The sequence below is a fragment of the Aedes aegypti genome, chromosome 2 (genome assembly GCF_002204515.2).
Source record: "Aedes aegypti strain LVP_AGWG chromosome 2, AaegL5.0 Primary Assembly, whole genome shotgun sequence".
Classification (NCBI taxonomy): domain Eukaryota; kingdom Metazoa; phylum Arthropoda; class Insecta; order Diptera; family Culicidae; genus Aedes; species Aedes aegypti.
In genome coordinates this window covers 2,432,457-2,459,698 of record NC_035108.1, presented here as the reverse complement: position 1 = coordinate 2,459,698, position 27,242 = coordinate 2,432,457, and the positions used below count along the sequence as shown (strand labels likewise).

The 27,242-nt window shown below is 35.4% G+C and overlaps 1 protein-coding gene and 1 non-coding gene across 6 annotated transcripts in view; one reads left to right on the top strand and one right to left on the bottom strand.

Moving 5' to 3' along the window:
• LOC5570947 (alpha-tubulin N-acetyltransferase) overlaps window positions 1–27,242 on the bottom strand; it is a 155,431-nt gene that overhangs the window by 69,649 nt on the left and 58,540 nt on the right. For all 5 annotated transcript variants that reach the window (XM_001653362.2, XM_021839756.1, XM_021839753.1 and 2 more), the window contains exon 2: window positions 10,743–11,295. In XM_001653362.2, the coding sequence (XP_001653412.2) occupies window positions 10,743–10,849 (107 nt within the window). In that variant the 5' untranslated portion in view covers window positions 10,850–11,295. The remainder of the gene's footprint in view (window positions 1–10,742; window positions 11,296–27,242) is intronic.
• Trnas-aga lies at window positions 4,530–4,603 on the top strand. The gene has a single exon. It is a non-coding gene; the product is annotated as a tRNA-Ser (tRNA).

Genomic DNA, 27,242 nt, shown 5'->3' with positions numbered 1-27,242 from the left:
CGATGTGGCTGAAATGTTTCGCTGAAATATGTCATCAAATTAAAAGGAAAAGGCAGTCAATTGCAATTCAATTTTAACGTCTTCAAATCTATTTTATACCTCTGGAGTAGTGATGATTCTCTAGTTTGAGACTAGTAAGACTAGCTCAGATAAATTTATTTGCGAAATTATTCATTTGAATACGATTTATTCGTGCTGTTCGGAATTTGAATCAAGGTGTTCGGAATATGAGACAGAATGAACACAGTGTTCGGCATTTGAATCAAAATGGTGTTCCATACTTTAACGTTAAAACAATACTAATTAAGCTAAAATAAACAATTTTATCGGCACATCTAACAACTAACAGTTAGACTTAGCGAATAAATTGCTTTTTTTTCCAAATATCAGCTAATTTATGCCTATCAGATGCATTTGAAGTCACTGTTGGCCTTAAGTGTTCGGAATATGAGTCAAAACGGTATGTCGGTTTTCCGTTTTCATTCGATGGCTAGAAAACGTGTGTTTTCTTTGTTTGGCCTTCAATAAATGGTGTCAAGGTTCATATAAAAATGAAAGAAGCATTGCACCCGAAATATGCGATTATTGCTCGACTCGATAGTTAGTATGCATTGTTTTGATATAGGAAGACCAATTTCTTACTGGTTGTTTCATTGATGTTTCGCACATAAAAGCAATTCTCAACTAATAAGTTTTTTTTGCGAACATTTCTCCTTTAGTTGATCATCGTTTTCGAGTATACCAAATTTTTCATCACTGGACTTCAATATATGCGAATAAAATATTTGCCGACTAGCGCCATCATGAGAATGATTTCCTGAACTAAAAAGGTTTTAGGCGAATAGCTTTCTTTGGATTTAATCAGTGGACCGATATATAAGCGAATAAAATGTGTCCCCAGTAGTGCCATTTAGGTGATTTCCGAAGTTATAAGTTAGGTTAGTTATAAAAGGTCTCATTTAGTTCTTCAACTTTGTGAAAGACACTAACTTTGTATCCAATCACTGGATTAAGATATAAGCAAATAATATGTTTGTCTTCTAGCGCCACCTTGGGAGAGTTTTCCAAACTATTATGTTTCTGGGCGAATAGATCCTAATAGGTTGAATATTTTTGCGAGTGTTTTCCGAACTAATAAGGTTTTAGGCGAATAGGATTTATTTAGTTGCTCAGCATTGTCCAAGACACAAACTTTGTACTGAGATATTAGCAAATAAAATCTTTGCCCACTAGCGCCATCTTGTGAGTGTTATAAGGTTTTATGTGACTAAGAATAATTTAGTTGTTCAATATTGTCATTCAGTTGAACACATTTGTCGAAGACACCAATGTTGTATCTCATCACTGAACTGAAATATTAACAATCAAAATGTTCGACCACCAGCGCCATCTTTTGAGTGTTTTCCGAGCTATTAAAGTTTTAGGCGAATAGGTCTCATTTAGTTGATCAACTTTGTATCTCAAAACTGGACTAAGATGTAAGCAAATAAAATTTTGGCTCACTAGCGCCATCTTGGGAGTGTTTTCCGAATTTATAAGGCTCTATGCGAATACGTATAATTTAGTTGTCCAACTTTGTCGAAGACACCAATTTTGTATCTCATCGCTGGACTGAGATATAAACGAAGCAAATATTTGTACGCCGGTAAGTTGTTTCATATGTTGCTTAAATATGCGGCATTTGTTGGCGTCTGTGCCGCACCTGGTGAGTTAATTCTGAATTAAAATAGTTACCAAGTGGAAGTCAGCCGTCCTGAGATCAAAGTTGCAGAAGCCAGTTTTCTCCTAAACCTCTTTATTCTCAAGATATTTGCACTACAAGTACTGTCCTATTTATAGGACGCTGGGCGTTCGGGGCTTCTGTCCTGTTTTTAGGACGCTGGGCGGATATGGGTTAATAAAATAAACATAAGTGTAATCCGCTGGTGAAGCTGGTTCAAAACTAGGTACAGTCAACTCTCCCTAACTCGATTTTGAACGGACCATAGTGCATCGGAGATATTGAGATAATGAACACATATTTTTGAAACTTTGGAGCTTTTTTGTTATTTTGGCAAAATACATTCGAAAAGGTCATTTTATCTTTGAATGTAGCAAAATTTCAACACATTGAAGCTTTGCATGAAAATATCGAGTTAAACAAGTAAATTTGTATGGGGAACTGAAACAGACATTATCGAGTCTCAGGACATAAAGTTGAAGAAGTATGGACTTAGATATAGGGGTCAAGGTACACTATGTTGAAGAGACTGCGCTTTCTTTTGTGGCTTGTGAACAAAACCACAGCATATAGGATAAGGGAAAGATGCCCAGCAAACCAGAGATTATATAAAAAAGTTAATATGAAATTGTACAAATGTGAAGTTTAAGTTGGAATTGGATATGATGCAAAATGTAATTGATTGAAATTGTTTATGGAGCCAGTAATTTGATCTGATTAGAATTTGCATCTTGTCCAATTGAAATTTCATTTGACAAAATATGTAACTTCATATTGTCATTCCCTTACGATTTCTCCTTTACTTGATTTGATTCTAATGTAATTATAAAATCATACAGGGGGAGATTACACATCGTCGGATGCATCTCAAAACCAGACACAGACCGTAAATGAGACACCTGTTCATGAATAAATTGATTACTGGATGTTGAAACATTAAAATCTTACAGAAACACAATGAAATCACTTGGTATAAGCATTTCTGTTTAGCTACTTTGATAATTACTTCACTTCGAGTTGGATGTACTGGAGGAGCAACTGAAGTCACAACGAACCGTATTTGTTTCCCAGTCTAATACTGCTGTTACAGCTGCATTCTAGGTTGCCTACCTTTCTTCGTTGGATATATTAAAAAACACAGAAAAAGATCTTCCAGCGTTTTAATATCTAATAAGAACACTTTTTATATTACTTTGAAATCTGATGGACAGAAATTTGCGGCTCGACTCACGATTTTTAACTTTGCAATGTTTGTAAAAATGAAGTCATATAAACTGCAACATACAGTCATGCACGTTGGTTATTGTGAACGCTAAATCAAGTTGTTTGGAATTGTATTGACCATGATGAATTGTCTAAATTGAATGGATGCTATCATGTTTGTGCAAATACAGAATTCATACATTTCCAATTTAACATTTTTTTTAAGTATTAGCGATAACTTTATTCAATAAAGTTTATTGTGTTCCAGCAGTGTTTTGCATTTAAGCTAACTAATGTATTTACAAAATGTACCAACCACAAATTATCTTGAACATGGGTGGCAATATGGATGGGGTACAAGTACCACGTGCAGTTGAGCTATTTTGTTGGATTTATATTTGCCAAATATCCGAGCCATTCAACAGTGACTGAACGGCACAGTGGTAGCATATATGATTAGCGATCTGAAGATTATTGCATGGGGGCTAACACCTACTCATTTTATCTTTTTAATTTTTTGTTTGTTTGTTAAAGCAAAGTCATATAAAATGCAAAACAATATTACATACGAAATCATAGAGAGCACCAAACGAATTCATCTTAAGTTGTATTTACCACATTGAATTTTTTTGATGTACGTATATGGCCTCCATATTAGTACGAATAGAAGGATTCTATGCATTTTAAACAATCTTTTATTTCCATTTAAGCATTCACTTTGTTAAGTTGGATTTCTGTTATGTGAACAAATTTTTGGCTGGGTGACTGTATTGTTCTTAGCACTCGTAAACGTTTTCTATAGCGTAATGCCAAACTTTTTTGGATACAGCTAGGCTGTGGTATTGATGGATATGTTTTTCAAGTAGCTGATTTATTGATTGTTTTTTTTTTTTATTTTTGGTGATCTACCGTATTTCTTAGATTTGTATCGAACCCTTTTTTTGATCGCAACAGAAACAAAAGCATCATTGATCAATATTACAACTGCTGTGATTTTCTGCCAAAGCGAGAAGACTTTCACGGGTTGGAGCTCTTAGAATAGACTGAGTACATGATGAAAATCAAGAGGTCCATATTGAACCACATCAAAAGGTCCGGATTGGACCAACACACATTTTGTACTTGTTTTTAATTATGAATCGTGGTTTACGGCTAACCAGCCGAGTGGAAGTTTAACAACTACCGAAAAGCTAAACATTACATATAATTTGCAATTGGATTAGATGGACAAATTGATGTGAAGATTTCGGTATTTCGGTAGTTGTTAAACTTCCACTCGGCTGGTTAGCCGTAAACCACGATTCATAATTAAAAACAAGTATTTATCGAGCAACGGACTCATGTTCCGTAACCGGTCGTTTGAGAACGTCGCGACCCATTGGAAGCCTACACAATAGAAATCTCAGCCACCACGTCGGTGGAGAGTGTTGTGTGGCATTTCACTACCTAAAAAATAATGCGCTCTCGGGCTAGGCATTGGATATATATAGAAAGCGTTGTGTTTGGATGGGCATCTAATTCTTCCGAAAGAGGTGCACTTTGCGAAAGAGGACCACGTGATTATTGAGCTGAAATCGAATTCAGGTTAACTTCTGCGTTCATGAGTCCTCTCATGGCGTAGTGGTTAACGCGCCCCAACTAGAGATCGGGGAGTCGTGAGTTCGATTCTCACTGAGAAGACGTGTAACTTTTCGCAAAATCTTCACATCAATTTGTCCATCTAATCCAATTGCAAATTATATGTAATGTTTAGCTTTTCGGTAGTTGTTACACATTTTGTGATGTTCGAAGTAGTTGAGTAGAAACAGCGCAAAGACATATCAAAACCATATGATCAGATGAAAGCTTAGGCTTTGGGGATTCCAGTACAAAATAACACGGACAGATTTGAGAATTACTGTCGCTTATAGAAGCTTGGAAATAATTCTAACAGACGGTACACTAGAGCACTTCAAAACAACAAACTAATATAAAAATCAAACGCAATTACTGAAAGGCGTCAAATTTATTGTGTTAGATCCAAGCCGGATGGAGAGCAGAAACACGGTACACACGATCTTTACAGTATCGCCAGTAATGAGAAATGCTTGATGGTCCGAATTAGAACAGGGTCCGAATTGGACCAGGTTCCCCTAATTAAAAAAAATACCAGAGGCCATAAAGCCAAAAAATACCACTGAGGTAAAACAAACCTAACCTGAAAATAAATCAAATGACCAAATCGAACAAAGCTGAAGGACCTCTAGGTCAAATTCTAAAAATGTTAATTAGTTAAATCTAAGAAAATAAATCTGATTTAATGCAAAACATCATATGTTAGCAAAACATGTATATTTTTGAAAAGTCAAACTTAAATTTCGAGCAATTCGAACAGTCATAACAATCGAGGTATTGTCTCACAAGGGAAGGTCACGATGGTGTTACACGGGGTTTTCAACCGGACTATTTTTGTTAGATTCTACATGTCGAAATATGAAACACCCCAAAGCCTTTCGGGTGATGGACCAGTGGTATAGCCAGGAGGGACTCTGAAAGGGGCAATTTTGTACGTATATTATATTTTTAAGCTAATTAGAAATTTGACAAATTTTTTTTTTAATATCTATTGTGATGGTATAGAACAGAATTGATATTAATGTATGTTTAAAATGTATTTTCCATGCCATTGGCGTAACTAACATGGAATATGGACACCAAAACAAATTTGGTTTTATTAGAATAGTATTCCAACACTAAACCCATCCCGATTGCGCCTATGGCATGGAAAATGCATTTTAAACATACATTAATGTCAGGGACCTATTTTATAAGTCGAGTCGACCAAAATGACTCGACTGGAGTCGCTGTCGACCAAAAAATTCGCTCGACTCGGCTCTGTCACTCGAGTTTATCGACAGTTGTCACTCTATGTGACTGGATTTCTATGGGAGTCGACCGGTGACATCTGAAATATCCATGCTCACTTTGATCGACAGTGAATACAAACGAGTCACATGAATCTGCTCGATTTACAAAATAGACCCCTCAATTCTGTTCTCTACCATCACAATAGAAATTAAAAAAAAATATTTTTGTCAAATTTCCAATTAGGGATGGTACACAAATTATGTCACGCTAAATTTCGACTTTTTCGACCACCTCCCCCCCTTTGTCACGTTTTTTGTATGAGTCCTTCGAAAATTTTGTAAGGCTTGTCACGCTTGGCTTGACCCCCTCCCCCCTTGGAGCGTGACGTAATTTGTGCATGACCCTAAATAATATAATCGGGGACGGACCTGGTGTAGTGGTTAGAATACACGCCTCTCACGCCGAGGACCTGGGATCGAATCCCATCCCCGAGATAGTCACTAAAAAATTCAGTGACAACTTCCTTCGGAAGGGAAGTAAAGCTGTTGGTCCCGAGATGAACTAGCCCAGGGCTAAAAATCTCGTTAATAAAAAGATAGAAAAAAAAATATAATACAGTGCCTTCCCGATTTTGGCAACACCCGCTTTTGTCTACCTCCGATTTTGGCAACACCCGTTTTTGGCAACATTTTCTTCCCGATTTTGGCAACACATGGAAAAATATTTTCAATTGATAATTAAGCACTGAAACCTAATATTGTGAGTTCAAACAAAGCAAAAATAAGTCAAAATGAAAATGTTGGTGACTATTGCGAGCTTAGAAAGCTAATGTTGAATGTACTTATAAGTAAAACGCACATATTTCAAAAGGGAATTGACATAAAGCAGGCAAGCTGTAAAAATAAATGCTACATTGTTTAAAAGGCATAATAATTTGTTGGAATATTACTATCCTATTATAACAGTAAAAACAAGTGTAATAAAAGCATCAAATGTTAAGATGATTAGCTTTACTGTGTTGATCGTTAATGTTTTGTTATTGTTATGTGCTTGTAATTAACGTACAAATCGGATTATGTGTGGCGGTTTGAAGATCTTCAAAATGTTTTCAAATTGTCTCGTGATCATTGATTAGTTAATCCGTAGAAGATTTTATTGAATAATTGATGATTTTATTGAATTATTGATGAATAATTTCTTTTGGGTATATATGTAGGAATTTACGTAACAGTTATTGAGAAAAACATCGAGAAAGTTTGTTCATAACACTAGTTGACAATTTGGGCAAATTGTTGAGAATGGGTTTTGAAGTAGTCATTGAAAAACTTCTTTAGAAGAATTCTAAGAGTGAGTAAAAAGCCCATGCTAAAAATTCTTTGGACATTGTTAACATTTATATGATTCTCCTCTACAATTGGTCGGCGTTAAGTCAGAGGGGACCAAGTACAAAACTTGGGAAAATTGGATTATTCTTTCATTAGATGCGAAATTACCTTACCTCCATTTCACTTTGATCAGATATGATGAATATTGTAAATTGCGAGAGATATGTTATAAATTTACTTTGGATGATCAATAAAAATCGATAAAAGTGCGCAATCAGAGTGGACTAAGTGCTTATTACCACAACAGCGAAAATGATTAGCGTGCATATGAATGCGAGGAAATGAAACCATATCAAGAGATTTGTCAGATTTGTCGACATCGAATGATTCTTCTACTGGTCTATCAATATAAATTCATAAACATCACATAATTCGATGCATTTGATTTTGAGTTTTGGCCATTTATCATATCTGGATGGCTGGTCAGAAATTGCAACAATTTCTGTGCAGACAGAGCGGACCAAGTGTTAAAAAGCAATAAACTGATTGATTATTGCATATTTTGAGTCGATTTCAAAGTCCGTTGGGAGTTCATGGTAGTTATATGGCGTATGTATGGTATGTCCTAGAATTCGCTTATTGGACCTGTATATATTATTGGGTACTCAATATTTTCACATGGTCCACTCTGACTGAACGCATATTTGAATATTTCTGGTCTCCAATGCCCTGGCCCTGCAAAACCTTAATTTTCAAGCTATCAATATGCCACTAATTTCGGGATTGACAATATGTATTATTGAATAATTTACGATACTGGTGCCGAAGTGTCTTGATAATCTGTTTATCTTAGAGATATGCACTCAGTTTGACCATGCAAGCATAAATGATTGTGATTTTCCTAGAAATTGTTCAGTCAGAATGGACCAAGTACACATAGTCCATCAAAAAATCGTTCTATCAGTGGTTTGGATTATGATTTTTCATGATTATCACTTCACATTATATTGTGTGAAAGTAACACAAAGATGTGTAGAAATATTGAACAAAAATTTTAACGGGTTAAAAAATTATAGTGCTTTAGACTTTACGCTCGTTTTTCTCAAAATATGAAAAACGTCACTTGGTCCACTCTGACTTAACGCCGACCAATTAAAAAGAAGAAAAAATAAATGATTACTGGTCGGACTCGATTATCCGGAGACTCGATTATCCGGGGACACGATTATCCGGGATTTGAATCTCCGGAATTTAAGACTCGATTATCCGGAATTTGATTTTTGATGTTCTTGTTTTGGAATTTTTATGCATAAATCTGAGATAATTTGGTATTGCAATGTACAACATAAATGGTTTTGCAGTTTTGAACATATTTAAGAACAGGGGGGTTTAAAAAAGTGGTTTTTGTGTATGCTGGTCAAAAAAAAAATTTTGTTTTCTTGTAAAGACCCCTACTTTTCCTAGAAATAGTTTCAGGTTACACCACCGCGTCATATAAATAAAACAACAAAAAAAGATAATATTTATGATCTTTTATCAAAGATTTCATTTTTTCTCAGTGATTCGATTATCCGGAGAATTCGATTATCCGGAGTGAAAAAAAATCGATACTCCGGATAATCGAGTCCGACCTGTACTACAATTTGTTTTCACTGACTCCGCATCTAAGCTACATTTTTTTTGTTATCCGTTTTCATTTTTACGGATCAAAACATCAGAGATACATGTAGCGATTGTATTTCTACCAGAAGCATCAAATGGTGAAATCCTTGAGTAAATTCATATGCACAATAGAGATTTTGCAAGCAGTTTCTTGGCGAGTTCGTAAAAAAAATCTAATAAATAAATCTTGAAAAATGAAACGCAATGAAATGAATGAAATTTGAAATTTCGGCAGCAAAATTTTCAATAACTTTCAGTTTGAATATACAGTCGTAGCTTGTTATAACGACATCGCAAGGGACCGTCGTAATAGAGAAATGACACTATAGAGAATAGTTATAACATCAAAATATTTTTCACTGGACCGAAAAATGTCGCTATAGAGAGCTTTTATCGCTATAAAAGTTGTCATTATTGCGATCTTCGACTGTAACTCCTCGCGTTGCTCTTCACACATTATTTCTTTTATAACATGATTTTTTGTTTCAAGAAATATCTTCCAATCCTTCTTCTTCTTCTTGACATTACGTCCTCACTGAGACAGGGCCTGCTTCTCAGCTTTGTTTCAATGAGCACTTCCACAGTTATTAACTAAGGAGTTTCTACGCCAAAAGTTGCCATTTGTGCATGCGTATATCGTATGGCAAGTACGCCCAGGGAAGTCAAGAAAATTTCCATTACGAAAAAAATCTGGACCGACCGGGAATCGAACCCGCGCCTTCAGCATGGCTTTGCTTTGTAGCTGCGGACTCTAACCACTCGGCTCAGAAAAGCTCCTCTAATAATTAATTTTGCAACTCTCAGCTTGATTTTTCCCGAATCTCAGCTAATGAGCATAATGCTTGATAAGAACTCGTCATTAACTCTATTTCTGGGTGCATGGCGGTGCCAGTCGTGACAAAAAAGTTGACATTACATTTCAACCGTGATAACATTGATAGTAAGAAGTTATTTAGAAAAACTTCCACTTTTTTCCATTTAGAACCTTCTTCACTATTAAGACGTGTGGTCACCAAAATTGCGCTCTATGTTCAAGAAATCTCTAAAATAAACCCACCCGAAAGGATCCTCAACCGAACCTGTATTCATAATCTACTACTTTTGATATGGTCTGGTTTTAAGGCACAGTCGTAAATGGCCACTGGAAGTAATACCACGCTTGTACTGTGTAGAACAAGTGTGCTTTTCAGATGGCGCATATAATCAGTACATGTTTCTGCTTTTAAATCAAAAGCTGAACTGAAGAAGGCTCCCAGACATTTTTCACATCATTCGTAGTAATTGCCATGTATTTTCTGATACTTTTAGAGATTAGAATGATAAAAACACAAGCTTTTCTAAATTCCCGAATTTGGCAACATCCCAATTTTGGCAACATAAAAATCGAGCCTTGTTGCCAAAATCGGTAAGACACTGTATACGTACAAAATTGCCCCTTTCAGAGCCCCTCCTGGCTATACCACTGGTCCATCACCCGAAAGGCTTTGGGGTTTTTCACATTCCAACATGTAGAATCTAACAAAAATAGTCCGATTGAAAACCCCGTGTAACACCATCGTGACCCTCCCTTGTCAGTATTAAGTACATTCAATAGGCAAAATTTAACACATGTTCATCCAAATGGACACAAGGTATACTTCTGGGAACACGCCTCATTTGATAATGAAAGCCGGTTCATTGTGGTCAAAATATTCCAAAATTACAGCCCAAAAAGAAACCTAAATCGAACAATATAATACTCATTGGGCCTTGTGTAATTGATCTTAGATAAATAGGCTTTGTTGTGTTTATAGAATATCTCATATAATACCTCGCAATATCTTGCTTTTTCTTGATAGCAGGCCGAAAAATACCAGAGGATGCATTTCTTGTCAGTTTTCTGGGAGTACAGATTCTATCATTTTCAGTTCAACGAGATGTTTAGTAAATTGCAAAGAGTGAATTAGTTTAGATGGCAGTATTGCAAAAAAGTGACACAAACTTACAGAGCCTCTCTCCTGTGCTGAGCAACGAATCCGGTCGGCAGAAGTGAGTTGTTGATCAGCACAATGCGCTGCCTAAACAGCGGATGACAGTTGAACCGAAACTCCATAGTGTGTCACTGCTGTAGATTCTGCTCGATCTTCAATATCCTCCTACGATCACTTTCAGCGTTTCTTGCTGCACCACGCCCTAATTTCAAATTGCACTGATAATTTCCACCACTCGATCGACGGGCGGGGGTTTTCCCTGCAAACACTGCTCACGAACGATAACAACTGACGGACATTTCACAAACGACGAACACCAATCAAAGCACTCTCCTTCTCTATCGCCCGAGCACGTGTGGCTTCCTTTGATGCGTTCTGATTTTCACTTTTGCTTTTCTTTTCCTTCTTCGACAGCGTTGCGGTTTGTTCGTTCGAGGTTATGGAGTAATTTGATTTTTTTTTTATTGCACTTTGGGATGTGTGTGGAATGACCGCTGGTTAATAAATTATATGTACACCTAAGCGCGGTTTATCACAAAATACTGGGTTCGATGAAAAGAGGGGAATTCTGGAAGAAAAAAGAATAAATCGAGAAGAAATTAGTGCCGGATTGGGAAATTATGGTTTATTAGAGTGATGCGAATTTTAAAGTTTTAAAGTTTAACTCGATCGTAGAAAGGCAGTAGAGAGCTGAACATAAAAGGTTGACTACTTCCCTAGAAATGTTTCCTATAAACTTTGAATGGCGTGTTCACTGCTAAAATCATGTCAAACTTTGCGAGGATGATAATTATTATATTTGACATTGTTTATGAATGGAAAAGCAAAAATTTCAAAATTTGCTTATGTCTAATGGGTTTTTCTGGTACAATTTATGAAAAAAGTGTACTGCTGATAGAGGTGTCGTGATTTGTGGCAAGCAACTCTCAACCGAATCGATTTCGATGCTAATCTGGTACAGCTTATGACTCTTTTTTATGTGAATCGTTGACCCAGTTACACTTTTGGGAAACACCGACCACATCGGTATGCGAACTTGGTGGAACTATAAAAAGGTTAAACCATGCTGCCCGTTACAGCATTTAGAGCCAATAATGATGGTTTTCAATTGCAATAGTGATGCCGTTTTCCTCATTGTCAACGCCTACTCAATGCTGTCATTTGGCGAATCCGTTTTGCTCCATTAATCCCAAGCGCGGAGCTTACATAAGATCGTCCGATTGGTCGCCGTTCCCCGTATCTGCTTGTCCAGTGGCAGGTTGGCTAATTGAAAAATTTCTCTTTCCCAAGCAAAGGGTTTCTACTTCGATGTTCGATTGATGTTATTGACCGACATGGATAATGTTTGGGATTAAACATGGAAATGAACAAGAAGCAACCATTCGATCGACCAATGACTGATACAAACGCAACTGAGAGTAAATGAACGGGTTGAAAAAGAGCGGAAAATGAATGTATTCATACTATCTTTACTGGTCGCTATCGGAACTTTATGAATGGTTGGTATCATAATGACATTGCGCTAAAAGTAATTGCATGTTTGTTTTTGCATTCACGTTCGCGTTCGATGGAATGGGGCTCTGCACTGTTTTGATTTTGTATGAGATTTTGACGTTTACTGGCCTTGTTGTTTACAATTTTTTTGTGAGAGTGAAAGAGAGAGGATGATTTTTGTGCAGTGGCCAATAGAACGTGCAGAGGCTGCTTCGATCTGATTCAGCAAACGACACTATTGGTTAGGAACGTGATTCCATTCGTCTTGAAATTTTCAACGTACTACCAGGTCCGTCCGACTCGGGCTCAAATTGGGTACCACTTCTAGTACTGCATTTGGTCCCTCGGTAGTGCAAAAGGTACCCAAGTTTGACAGATCGCAGTACACTTTTCACGGCAGTGTAGATTACCTTATGAGCCATAAAATTTTGGGCAACTGCAAGGGACATGGAGGTCTTTAATGTGTCTTTGGTACTACCAAAGAACAAAGATAGAGCGCTTAAAATAGTGTTTCCCAACCAATTATTACTTTTCGGAAAGCGCTCGGTCAAGTTCCGTAATGAATTCTTGGTGAGATATTTCGCCAATAGAATAGAGATCTTGGCAGATTGCTTATCACTTCTTTAAAAGTTTGTACAGTCTACTCTTCACAACTAAATATCGAAGGGACCATCAAATTAGAGAGGTTATAGAACATTAAGTCCAAACGCGTTCTAAGGGACCATCAAGATAGCCATGAAAACCAACATTTACTATTATTCTCTAAATGAATTTCGAGATACGGAATATCGAGTAAAGGAGAGTTAACTGTAGCAAGACATTTATCGAACACTAACGTATCATCTGGTGCAGTTATCTTTATTTTCACCACACCATTCAGAATTCGGTTGTAAAATAAATTCTCGGATTCCAGTGGAACCTTCTAGATTTCTATTGAAAACCCATAATTTCTGGTCATATACTACAACTCAGTTCAGCGATGAAAAATTGGGTTAATAACATGGTTTAACCTAGATTTTGTCAATTATTTGAATCGATTTTTTGGCAGTGCCTACAACGCCGAGACAACCAGAAACTTATGATACTTTCTTGTTTCGTCGCAAAAGAACGCACCGGAGTCAAGTTGAAGGAGAACCACAGCAGGCCTTGCCCGGAGTCAAGTTAATGCAATCTTATACACCCTCTTATGTACTCTGAAAGGTTTCGTGAATACGTGTCGTAAAAACGAATCTAGGTGTAAGTGCGTCGAACTTTTCCCCAACGTAGAAATCATTCTTCATCTGACCAGTTGGTTTTAGGGGGAGGAGTACTCATATTTGGTGAGTTAATTTATTTCACTCGACGCTGCCTGTTATAACATAAAACTCAGGCTATAGAAGAAAACCCCTTGAATTAGAATAATATTATTATTATTCATAGTGGATTAGCATCGAGTCCACGACGGAATAACATTTCCCGCTCAGCAAAGGTGAAATGAGGTGAGAATTAACACGACGTTAGGTGTTTTGTCGTTGTTGAGCTGGTGTTGCAATCGATACAAGCTGCTTCCGTGTACAGAAGGTCCACCTTCGAAAAAAAAAGTGAAGAAATGCTTTCGCCATTTGAGCGGATGACATCAAAATGTGGATTTTATCGCACTGCTTTTACCCACTTTCAATATCACCACGATCTTCAGCTTCCTTCCTATGTTCAATACCGGCTTGGAAGGCGTAGTAAACACTCGCCGTCGTCATTCCCACATATATGTCTGATGTGATCCAATCGAAGTAGGCACTGACTTGACTGACTGGGAAGAAATCATCATCATTTGACGGAGCCGGCGATGACTCGCGCACCATTCAGTTCGATGACCCAGATTTTCGGTGGTTGCTTGGATCGCGGCGGAGAAGACGCTCGAATAGGTGATTAAAGTGCGAGTCGTTTTCACTCGTTTTTGCGCTATTTGACTCTTTCTGTTTTGTTCAACTGTAATTAGTTGTCAGTTTTGCTTGTTTGGTGGGATCTTATGACTGCTTCCACACGTGTTCAATGCAGTGGAAGTCGAATCATCAGAAGTTCTCGGGTTCGAACTGTTATCATTTTCACTTTCTCCCAAAGGTTTAATCAATTTTTCTTCGGTTCTGTTTTTGTTATTTCAAACTGCCTAGGTGACGACGACCGTTGAATTGAAACCAAATCACTGGTTGTCGGAATCAGTGCGCTTGTCTGTTTCGGCGCGCTTGTAGGGTAGACGCGCCGGCTTTGACCAATTGTAGCCGTATTAAATCAGACAATGTTTTTTGTTTTTTATTACAAATCAGCATGAGTCTAAACTGCTATACTCATAATTTGACCAAGGTATTGGGAGCTGAGCACCATGAGTCGCTCAATTGTTTAGTGATGAGCAAGTTGCAGTTTTTTGTAGCTTGATCAAAAGTGCACATTTTCCAAAGAATAACACAAATTTATTACGTTTCAATACATTAAAAGAAATCAATCTGTAAACTGAATGTCATTTCAATTCACATAATGACATCTTGTTCCGTAGCAAAATATGTCGAGGTATGATTCATTTTTCGCAGTTTGAATTAAAACGTGGTTTATAAAAAAAAAATATTTCAAGATTCAACCACTATTCAATATTAAGTCAGACGAATTCCATCCAGAATGAATCGAAAAAAAAATGAAAATCGTTCTCAATAATCTACGATTTGGGTTAAATTTTGTATATGTTTTTGGTATGGTGGAATAAGTGTTTTCCATAGAAAAATAGATCGTTTTGACTCAAGAGTAACTTTTGACAATGGCCTATAATTTTTAACATGCAATTTATTTGAAAAAATCTAACTCCGAAACTGTTGATTTTAGAGAAAAATGTTTTCAGTTGTCATGGAAAAAAAAAATAAATTAATTTTTCAAAGATTTGTTTTGCATGTTTCCAAACGGTCAACTAGAACTTCTGCATAGAACATTTTTCTTGAAAATCAACAGTTTCGGAGTTATAATTTTTCAATTGGATTGCATTCAAAAAATTAAAGGCCATTTTCAAAAGTTATTCTTGAGTCAAAATGATCGATTTTTCTATGGAAAACACTCATTCTACCTTACTAAAAGCATGTTCAAAATTTACTGCAAATCGAAGATGGTGAGTCAGTCAGAGGATTATTAGCTCCAACTACAGTGGGATTCCATTTTTGGCAGCAAAGTCGGAATTTTTAGTTGCCAATCTGAACCCATTTTTTATTATTTTATTTTTCAACTATTGAAAACATCATTAGGATGTTATTACATCATCCTTATGGAACCATATGGCATCGAAACTTCGGAACGGTTCACGTCGAAGCCGATTTCCGTTGAGATGGACTATGTCATGAATCCACAGCAATTGTGACCAACGTTCTACATACTTTTTATCACGTAAATGTCTTCAATGATTTTTAAGAAGCTTTGTGCATCTTTATTCATGAACTGGACATTTCCTTAAAACTGTCTAAGAACACAAAAAAATGAAATTTATGTATTTATTCTAACAAAGACGTACTTACAAAACAAAGGGGCTGGGTGTTACAGAACTGCATGAGTTTTTTTTCTTATTAAATTAACATTGGAAATCAGTTCAACTTTTAGGCTCTAGCATAAAATTTGACAAAATTAAATTTTGAATTGTTCCATCCACAAATACGGTTTTTAATTTTGTAGAATACACAAACAAGCTTCTGATCATGATAATAAATCTTCGAGCTGTTTAGTAGAATACCTATAAGTAGATGAAAAACCCGAATTTAGTACTATACCATTTAATTGCACTAGAGTTTGTATCCTTTGACAGATACGCGTATTTCGACTTCAACTGTAAGGCCGTCTTCAGTGTCGTGTACTAGACTCGACCACCTTATGGAATCAACGAGAACTTTCAAAATTCTGTTATGAAATCTCAAGAGCCTAAAAAGAATCTTGAGAATGCTTGTAAGGAATCTGCAAGAACATGCTTGGACTCTAAAGCATCTTGCCAGAAATCCGCAGGATCCCGCCTAGAATTTCCAGGATCTTTTTTAGGATTTCATTTTACTCGGTATTTCAGCGGTATTGATGAAAATTTTCGATTCTCCGATTATCATTTTCAAAAGTTTATAATTCTTAACGTATCACTAGAACTTTCCTCCTCTGGACACCTTTTCAAAATCATCAGAATTTAGATATACTAAAAATACCATTAGAAATCTACATCCGCTAAGAATTCACAGTCACAATCACCAGATATTGGACATAATACCCAATAATCAATTATTAACGTTTAAATATCTGAGAAGTCTTCTAAAACCACGCATCTCCTAAGTATTCTTCAGAGTACTTACAGTATTCTCATTGATTGAGGAACAAAATGATTATTTTATGACACCCGATCTTTGATTGAAAAGCTTGTATACAATGTTGGATCGTCTCTTAACAAATCTAACGTCTTACAGAATCTCTAACAAGAAGAGAACGTAGTGCTAATAGTTGGCGCAGAAAGATCAATATACGGTTAAGTTGTATGGGAAGCATCAATCTTCATCTTTGAGGAATTAACGTTCCTTGAACTTGAAATCAGCCCGGTACTCACTTTGTGCTATGGGAATTGTTGCGGGCGGAAAGGGTATCGTAACCGGGTTTTGAGCAGCACAGATGCAAGAATTGCTTTTAGTGCAGCTTTAAACTGCAAAAATATTTTATTTAGTTGTGAAAAATAAATTACCATCGTATTTAACTTACACTTTCGGTGTGATTCGCGTATTTTGCCTTTCCTCGAACAACAACTATTTGAAACGACCTATCAACTACAATCGAATGGGTTTTAGATATTTGTGAGTTATGTAACTAATTTATTCTTACTTGCTAGACAACGCGAATCTTCCGTAGCACAATGTCTCGGTCTGACTTATTCGTATTTTATCTAGGATAACTACAAAATTCAAATAAATTTACAATCCCGTTATAGGTTTCAATAATTCAACAACTTACTTCAACTAGGATAATAAATTTGATAAAATCAGTAGTAAATTCACTTAGATTTTAGTTTTCCAATGCGCACAATATTTGGCTCATCACCATCTATTGTTCTTCAATAGCTTTAAAAGCTGTCATATCGATGTCATAGTTCAGCTGTCACGACATGACTGACTTCGAACGTTGGAGCAATGTGCCCAGTGGCAACAGCAATAATATAACTCTTCACTTATAGATTGCTAAGCTACAGTTACCTTTTGCCTTTACATATGACTAACACGATGATACATGCCTAAAGAAGCCAGAGATTTTTTTTAATGAAATGACTGGATCGAACCTAGATCAGACCTGATCCAAATAGAAAAGTTTGAACACATTTTCCAAAAAAATAATTGAAAATTGTTAAATTCTACAGAATGGCAGAAAAAATGGCTAAAGATAGAAAATCAGTAGAATGACGGAATATAAGAATTATTAAAGAGAACGGCCATTGCCAAGAACCGGCCGACGAGATTTTTAGCCCTGGGCTAGTTCATCTGGGGACCAACGGGCTTACTTCCCTTCCGAAGGAAGTCCTCACTATAATTTTTAGTGACTATCTCGGGGATGGGTCCTCGATCCTAGGTCCTCGGCGTGAGAGGCGTGTGTTCTAACCACTACACTTGATCCGTCCCCATAATATAGTGCATTGGCGAAGCAATTGCTTGAAGAGCTGATAAAGTAGTGAGTAGAGGTGAAGATTTGATCTGAAGGCCAGAAGTTCGATATTCGTTTGTATTTTGGTTTTCATTTTATTTATTCTCAAGTCGTTTGAAGCAAATAAGGAATTACACTATAACATAAATATGTTGCGAACAGGCTCCGCCTCTTGTGCTTTTTGAGTTGCTATCCAGTGCAATTGTAAGTCATATTTTCAAGAATTGGTAACTCTGGTTTGTTTCGATAGATGTTTTCATTCTTGAATTGAAACAAACTGTGCTGCTTGGGCTAGAAATAAAAATGTTGATTATTACTCTACTGCACTCTTCAGAATACAAGTTCTTTACTGGCGAAACTAGGACACCAAAGTTTCCGCAAAAAAAAACTTTTGCGCAACATATGAGAAACACCATTTAAACAAACAAACTGTTGCTATAATATGTTTTTATTGTTACATGGTATGTAAGGTGTAACTGAACTATGTTGCAACAGAATTGAAACAATTTCCGCGCTACAGGGATGAATCTTCATGAGTTTTGAGCGTTGAAACGCAACTTAAATGCAATGAGCTCATGCTGCAGACGCTCTATACCTAGTTAATTTGAATCATAACATTAAAATCACCATTTTGGGAGAAGTTTCAAGAGTTTGTGTTAAAAGTCACAGAATACATCTTGATAAACTTGACTTCATTCCTATATGATGAGAACATGTGCAGCAAATCTCGTATTTTCAATAATGATGAACGCAATGAAGCATTGTGAGCTTTTTATACTAATATGCAACAGAACTGGAACTAGTTAAATTACAGATGCCTTTAGAACCCATTTTTGGAAAGCCTTTCACGTGTTACTTGGGTTTCTCCGTTTATGGGAAATACCTCCAAGGGTTCCAAGATTTTTTTTTTATGAATTTCATCTTGATTCATCAAACTGCCTCTAAGGAATTTTCTCCAAGGATTTTGAAGTTTTTTTTTTACAATATATTCAATTCTACTGAGCTTTTGATCAACAATTTCATCAAAGAATTTTCCCAGGATTTGAAATGGATTTCTCTATAAGTTCTTTTAGGAATGTCGCTTACGACACCTTTTCTCTGGAGATTCCTTCATATAGGGAAAGTGTACCAGTTATGGCCATAGTGGTTCCCTTTTTGGCCATATGCAAAATTTGGATAACTTTCAAATTTTTAATATTTTCGAATGTTTTAACATCAAGATATATCGTATATTTTACTGCTAAAACACAAAAAAACTTTTCAAAATGTTGAGACATTCAAGTTTTCACGTATGGCGAAATAGGGAATCACTATGGCCATAACTGGTACACCTACCCTATTACTCCGAAGATTGTTCCATGAATCCTCTCAGCGGTCCCTTTTATGGACAATCCAGTAATGATTATTCGCGAAATGTCTATGGGAAATTGTTTGAGTAGGGAGCCAGATCCTATTCTTGGCACTTTTGATTCACTTCTGCAGTGGATTTTTTTTGACCGCTACACGGGTAGAAATCAGAATCCTAAAACAAGATTATGACTCATGATATCATGATTCCAGTGTGTTTTCATCTTATGAAAATACACCATGATTTGGACTCATGATATCATGAGTCAGATTGTCGTAACGCAACACACGCGTTAGGTTTTTGTTGCTCGGAATCATGATTCAAATGCCAAAATCGCTGAGTCACGCATCCGTTTATGATCGACAAAATAAAAAAATAAATAAAAAAAACAGCATACACTGAGATTCGAGCCAAAAACCTCCCGATTGATAGCCACGTACCCTACCACTCCACCACTTTGTAATCTTGAATTTAGAGTGATCGATACGAATGAGCTGAAGCAAAGTGCACCGCTTAGTGTTTTCAAACTGGATGTTACGCTTACAGGGTGTCTACTCGTTTACAGATATGAAATTCCCTGATATTTCCAGGCTTTTCCAGGTCTTGAAAAATAATTCCAGGTTAAAAAAAATTCCAAAATACATAAATGATTGATGTATAGTTAATAAAAAAAAAAATATATAATTTAGAAATAGTTATTTATGCAACAAGTTGCAAAATGATGATTTTTTTAGCACGAGCCGTACATACGAGGCTCGCCGAGTTGGATAAATACGAAGAGTGCTGAAAAAATCGAGTTTTGCAACGAGTTGCATACAATATTTTCTGCTATTGCGAAAAAAATCCGTTAAATCTGATTTTATCTAGGATCACACACATATTTCAAGAGAACCCACGTGGACATTCATGCGTCGTAATTTTTCAATCAGGTAGGCTGCGATACATGACTGTTACAAATTTTCATGCTTTATTGATATAAGCGTGTAAATGTTCAAGAATCGACGATATTCAAGGACAGATCAGGTGAGATGCTGCATGCACTATTATATCAAATTATATTGTCGGCGCGGATAAAATTTAGAATCGTTTTCCCACCGAAGTTTGCTTTCTCTCAGAATCTATGCGGGATACCTAACTTCGGAAGTAGTGCATTCGATTCGCATCCGGATGCGCTCTAATGCGCCTTGCTTTTGAAGTAGGGTATAGTGCATGGATACCGAGAAAAATCCGTTTTCGGCGAAATGCGTTGTCGGCCGATTGATCAAACTTTCAATACAGTCACTATTCATGTGCACACACCGGATTTTTTGCGAGTAATCAAAATGACTCTATTGCCTCATCGACGTCTGCTAGACGACCCAATACCGAATCAGAATCGCACACGAGGATCGTATTCGGATCTTCCAATAATGGATATAGAGAAAGTAGCTATAGTGATTGAGAAATACACAGCAATTCAAAGAATGGCTGTATAAGCCATTCAGAATATTAAGTTGGCAATACTCAAAAACAGTACTGAAAAGTGTTACTTTTCAGCACCCAAAACAGTGCTGAAAAGTAACACTTTTTAGTCTGTTTCTATTGTTAGGAAAAGTAAGCCGTTATGTTGGTCATTTCATTGATTAAGAGTAGCTTATTAGCCTACTTTTAATCAATAGAATAGCAAAAATATATTTTCAAAGATGGTATCTTTGAAAAATAAATGTAACGATAAATTTGAAAGTGTTTTTATCTTCTAAAAACTATCTGTTTTTTTTTCTAAACTTTTAAGCAGCATAGGAAAAAGCGTGAAAATATTGATGATTTTTACTTAATTTCAATGAAATGATCTGAAAATGCCGTTAATCATCAAAGTCAGATATGAAAAACTGTCCATTCGATCTTAAGGAAAAAATAGCCTTTCTTTTAAAATGAAATTAAGATTTATGAACAACAGCGTTCCGGGTACGTCCGGGTATTTCTCTGGACAAAGTTTTGTATTTTTTACTGATTGATATCTTGGAAAACTCAGAGCTGGTAGCGACTTATGGTCTTGAAAATAAGAAGTTTAGAGACCTCTTGCTTGGAAAAAGCAACAATTACACTGCGGAACACGTTTTTGTCTCAAGCACCAAAATACCGCTATTCACTGCTGAATCCATTGCGTTTTCAGAAATTTCATAGCACGTCTAGTTTTTGAGATATAGGCTGTTGAAAATGCAAAAATTGAGTATTTTAGCCAACTTGTATGCAAGTTTGCCAGCTTGTAAGGCAATTTATTTGCTTAATTTGCCACATAATTCAAACTTTATGTGTATAATAATACTTATCGGCAAAGTTTATAATACTTTCGATGCGATAAAGTTGTTTTTTGATGGTTTAAAAAAGTATCGTATTTTCCCATATAAGAGAAACGAAGAATTTTGTATGGAGACAGCAAACATGTCAAAAAAATCGGTTTAATCTGAATTTAATCGCGCCATTTCAACCAAATTTAGTTCCAAATGGAAGTTTAAGTGCAAAATAACATGCTTAGTGGATTAAATCACAAGAAAGTTTGATAAATTATACTTAAAATTTCATGTAAACATCAATAAAATCAGTGTTTCACACAACTTTGGCGACCTGTAGCTAAAAATTGTGACGTGCTGGAACATTTCTGAAAATGGCATCAGATTCAGCAACTCCAAATCTACTAGAGAAGCCTAATTTGATCCTTGAGACACTGAAAAATGTCATTTTTGTTTCGCTGTGTTACCTATCACCAAAACGAGGTATCACATGAATTATGAATACAAAAAGAAACCTAACAGGAACCACGACACGAGAGTTAGATTCCTAAGTTGAACAGATGTTTTTATAAGATTATCATATATATAATATATAAGATATTTTATTTCGAACATCTCTTCAGGAGCTTGTTTTGAGATTTTTCACGAACTTTCTAAGTAATTCTTACAAAAAAATCGTTTTAAATACCTTAGAAAATTTAATCTGGAATTTTTCACAGAAAATACTTCGGAGATTTCATACAAAGATCGTTTCAGACATTTTTCGATAAAGCATCAAATTCGCCAAAAAAAATATTGCATTGATTTCCCTAGGACTTCCTCCAACATTTCCGATTAGAATACCTTCAATAATTCGAAACTCCTTCAGGAAAACCTTTCATTTTTTTAAATACTAAATCAATCATTCCTGTATGATATATCTCCAGAGTAATGTGAGAAAACTTTTCAGATTGTTTTGGGGAAAACTGTTAAAAATATTCACGAGGAATTTCGAAAGAAAATCCTAGAATAACCTCTGTTGAAACTTGTATGAGTTCTATTTGTTCAAATACAATTTCTGGGTAACGTTTTACCAGACGTTTTGAAGAAATTCTTTGATGCAATTCGGACTGAATCCCTGAACTGATGCGGAATCTTGAATATAGTTTTCAACCATGGAGATTTGGAAATTTAAATTGATTTTTTTTAGAGTAACCTTTGAACAACAGCAATAATATTTTGATGATATGTTGGAGAAATGCCGTGAGAAAGTTCTGGAGGTGAAATCCCAGGTCAAATTTAACGATTTCTTGGAAAAGTTTATAAAGACTTTATCGAACAATGCCTGAATTATTTTTGAAGCAATTCCTGAGAGTAGCGGAATTTGGGGCAAGTGTGCCATAGGGGCAAGTGTGCCACCCCTTAATTTTATAAAAACTACAAAATATATTTTTTCTTTGAGCTTAATTATACGGTCCCTAATAGTTCATAAAACGATGATCTAAATTTGACGAAAATTGCTCTATTTTTCATGTATTTACATCGACTTTTTTAAGAACAATCAGATTTCAGTGATTTTTTTATAAGATTTCGTTGTTTCTAAATAGCATGGTGAGAGGTAAATTAATAACAGATTTTTCAAACGTATTGTACATCGTGAAGCTATACAAAAGTGTAAGTTATTGTAGGACGAAAAAAATATTTAGTTTCACATACGAAATTCATTTTGGTTGAAATCTATACTTTTTGGGGCAAGTGCGCCACCTATTTGGCAAACAAAAATTATTGGAGTGAAATTCATAAAAATGTAAACATCATCCACATAATCATAATAATGAACCAAAATGAGGCACCAGTAGTGGTTTCTGAAGTGTAGAACGGGAAAAGTGAGCATTTTTGCGCCAAAGTGATTTTTTCTCCAAATATTCGATAATTACATGGTTTTAGGCGTTTTAAGAACTGTTTTACTTATATTCATCAATATTTTACCGTTTTTTATTGCTGATCTAGTGTAATATTATACAGATCCTCCGTAATAAAAGGTTAATTCATATAGCGTATTGAATGATATTTTTGTTATCATTTGAGTCATTCGAATTGACTAGTAGAGAGTTTCGCATGTAATGACCCTTGTTATAAAGCATCCCCTTATGACGGTAAACTTAAAAATATTTTTCAAATTATCAATAAGTCTCTGCTTTGTAGGTAATATCAATATGAAATAAAGAAATTTTTATTGCAAGTAGAATTACATGTGATGTTCATTCGGTGGCCGTCTTGCCCCATATGGGAGGCACACTTGCCCCATAGTGTTGAAAATTAGGTAATTTTAGATGATTTTTGAGGAGCTCCAAAACTAATACTTTTTGAAATTATTTTCATTTTAAATGGCATAGTGCTTTTGAAAAGATGCGAAACTAACATCGTGAGGCTAAATTGGTGGGTTTTTTTTTAAGCTTTAGACAAAGTTAGAGAACAATTTGCTTAAGGTGGCACACTTGCCCCAAATCCCGTTAATCGTGGATGAATTTAAGGAAAGAATCCAAATGAAAATGCCTAAAATAAATAAAAAATCTCAGGACTTATTGTAGTTTCTTGTGAAAACGTCAAAACAATTTTTTTTAAAGTCTGGAATAAAAAACAGAACCTGAAGGATCTGTGGGAAATCTTCTAGAAGTAACAAAAAGAGATATCGGTGAAAATATCGGTAAAAACGTATCTTCCGAAATCTTGGGATAATCATTAGAATTTTTTAGGGTTATCTTTGTGAAAATTACTACAGGTTACTGTAGAATGAACGTTTGTGGAAGCGTGTGCTCTAGAATTTTCTGAACCAACTTCTGAAGAAATTCTCCTAGGCATCATAGAAAAATCGCTGATAGCATTCCAGGAAGTATTCCAGAAGAATTTGAAAGAAAATTTGGAATGCTTACATCTATGTTTTATATGCTCATGACAACTTTCATGCCACACCCAACTGGAACTTTACTTGCCTTTCCCAACTTGGTAATCTAAGTTCCGCTTACTTGTCTAAACATGTTTTATGCTGAACAAACAAAAATCGTTAAAAGGATCGAACATGTCAACTAGCGATTTGATTGAGGCGCAGCCGAAAAAATTTTGATTGAAAAGATTTTGTGCCACAGAAACGACATTTTCTACCATATTCTACCATGCACTACTGCACCAAAATAATTTCCCAAGTAACACAGCTAGTTATATATGAGTAATTAATTCAAGTTTTCAACATATTCCGTTGTATTTTTTCAGTAGTATTTACTTTATATCTAAAACTTATAAAGCTAAAACAGCGCAAAAAATGGCGGCTTATATAACATCTTATAGGTCTGGCAACTATTTATAATCGCATACAATCGACGATTTATAAACATATTCTCAACATAATAAAGATGAGAATATGAGCTGTGATGATCATTTGTTATAATTAGGTTATTTTTCAGCACAAAATACTCACAAATCAAATGTATATAAAGACATATTTAATTTGTCGTAATTGAGCTATTTAAAAGTGAAAACCAAATATATATGACACAAGATGATCAGTTTATAATACAGGCAAATGTTTTGGTTGTTGTGACGTTATTTGTACGTTATATAACTTGAAAGACACATTCGTATTACAAACTATCTTATCAGAATGTCCGATGTCTGCAAAGCGAAGGAACCAGCAGAAAAAATAAAAACAAACTGCCTTCAAAAAAAAAACATAGCATCCACAACCTGAAAAATGTTTTCCAAGTTAAGAAATCAATTAAATTTAAATATCCTTATGATGAAGAAAAACTTAAAATGGATCATGTCCAGCGATATTTGGGACGTTCAATATGCGATTCAAAATTTCTTGTGAAACATTCAATTTCACTCTTCAATAATTTATGGGCCATTATAATAATTAATATATGTAATACATATCAATCCAAATCGTGCTGTTTTATGAAATTTGCTTCAATTCTCACGGAAAAATAATATGGCTGATTTTTAGTTGAGCTTACAGCGCCGACCGAAAATATTCGAACGATTCAATTATTTTCTCAAACTGTGATATTGATCTGCTCACATTGCTCACACTTCAAATTGTTGCTCAAATTTGTAATATCTTATGTTAAGAATGTGCAATTCATTAAATTGAATCTTCATTTTTAATCAAATTAATCTAGTTAATATGATTGATTTGCAGCTTCGAACTAAATTGATGCAAACTCTCGACAGGTACTGTAATCTAGATTATTTAGTTAGCAAAATGTGAAATGTTTGTTTGTTTTGATTCAGAAATATGTTGAAATAACGTTGTAAGTTTACCTTAAGAGCATCTCAACTACAGGTTTTTGATAATCTTATAATAACGTTCAAAATACATCTTGGGAACCTATTTTCAACATACTCCTTAAAAATTCGTTTGTTTTTGTTTTTTCGGTAATAGTAATAACACCCAAATAACTTAAATATAGCTTCTTACTTAGTGCATAGATTTTCGTCTGTCAAACGTCAAACATCGGTTTACGAATGTCAACATTGTAAAATTTGCAGTAATGTTGACGAACATAACTCGTGCAGTAGTTTTTTTTTATTCAGATAGATTCATCGATTTGAGGCGTATTCAACTACAATTATTTTAGCCCCCACAGAGGAAAAAGGTGCTTTATCTCAATATTCATCATTGGGATATGTTTCGTGCTACAAGATAATTTGAAATTATATTGATTCCGGTGAAAAACAGATGCCCGTTGTAGACAACATGCTCGGGACTGTGTGATGTGCCAATCACGTTGCTAAAATCGTCAGGAAGTGAAACTTTTTAGCGTTTATTTTTCAAGGCAGCTGTAGCAAAATTTGTAAATGACATCTCTAAAGCATCCAAGCCTAGTAGAAGAGGTAAGTGAAGTTGGCAGAATTTGTGTTCACCCTGAAAAAATACTTATTTTGTCTATACGCTGTACTCTCTGTGACCACATCTCTTTCACTTTTGAGGCTTATCGTTTTTTGTTATTTTGAAAAGCAATCGAATTAGGAGTACAATACGCTAGCAATTTCGTTGCATTACGATTTTCTCAACAGGATTTGAAAATAGCGTTTTCAACCCACCTTCAATAGTCGAATGACACCTAAATGGCACACAAGATTAATCGAAGATGAAGAATTTATTGATGTTTGAACCTTGTATAAAAAAAAAGAACATTTGAAACACATTATTACAACTTACATTTTGTTACTCCGATACATACAATATAAATCCTTATAAAGTTATATGCATGTCTGTAAAGCGTTAAATTAATCAGGTCAGGTTGTCATCTTAAGATTTAGTGTTTTGAGGTGATGTGTTTTTCGATAGCTATTTTATAACTTTTATATAACTTAAGATGTTATGAATTCACCATTTTAACTCTTATATGACAAGATCTGCTATCTGGTATTCGAAGAGATGTTTTCGGTGTTACTTGGGTTCCCTGAGTATAGCCGAAATTCCCTGAGAATTCCAGGTTTTTTCCAGGTTGAATAAAATTCCCTGATAATTCCAGGTTTTCCAGGTTTTTCCAGGTAGTAGACACCCTGCGCTTATGAAGAATCATGATTATGACTCCAGGAATCATGATTTGTGATCCTGATATTATGACCTAACCAATTTATGAATTTCATGATTTGTAAATCATGATTTGGGGATCAGATTTTTATCCGTGTACTCAGCTCATAATTGGATATAATATGCGTCGTATTGAAATGCTTTTTATAGCTTAGTTTCAGAAA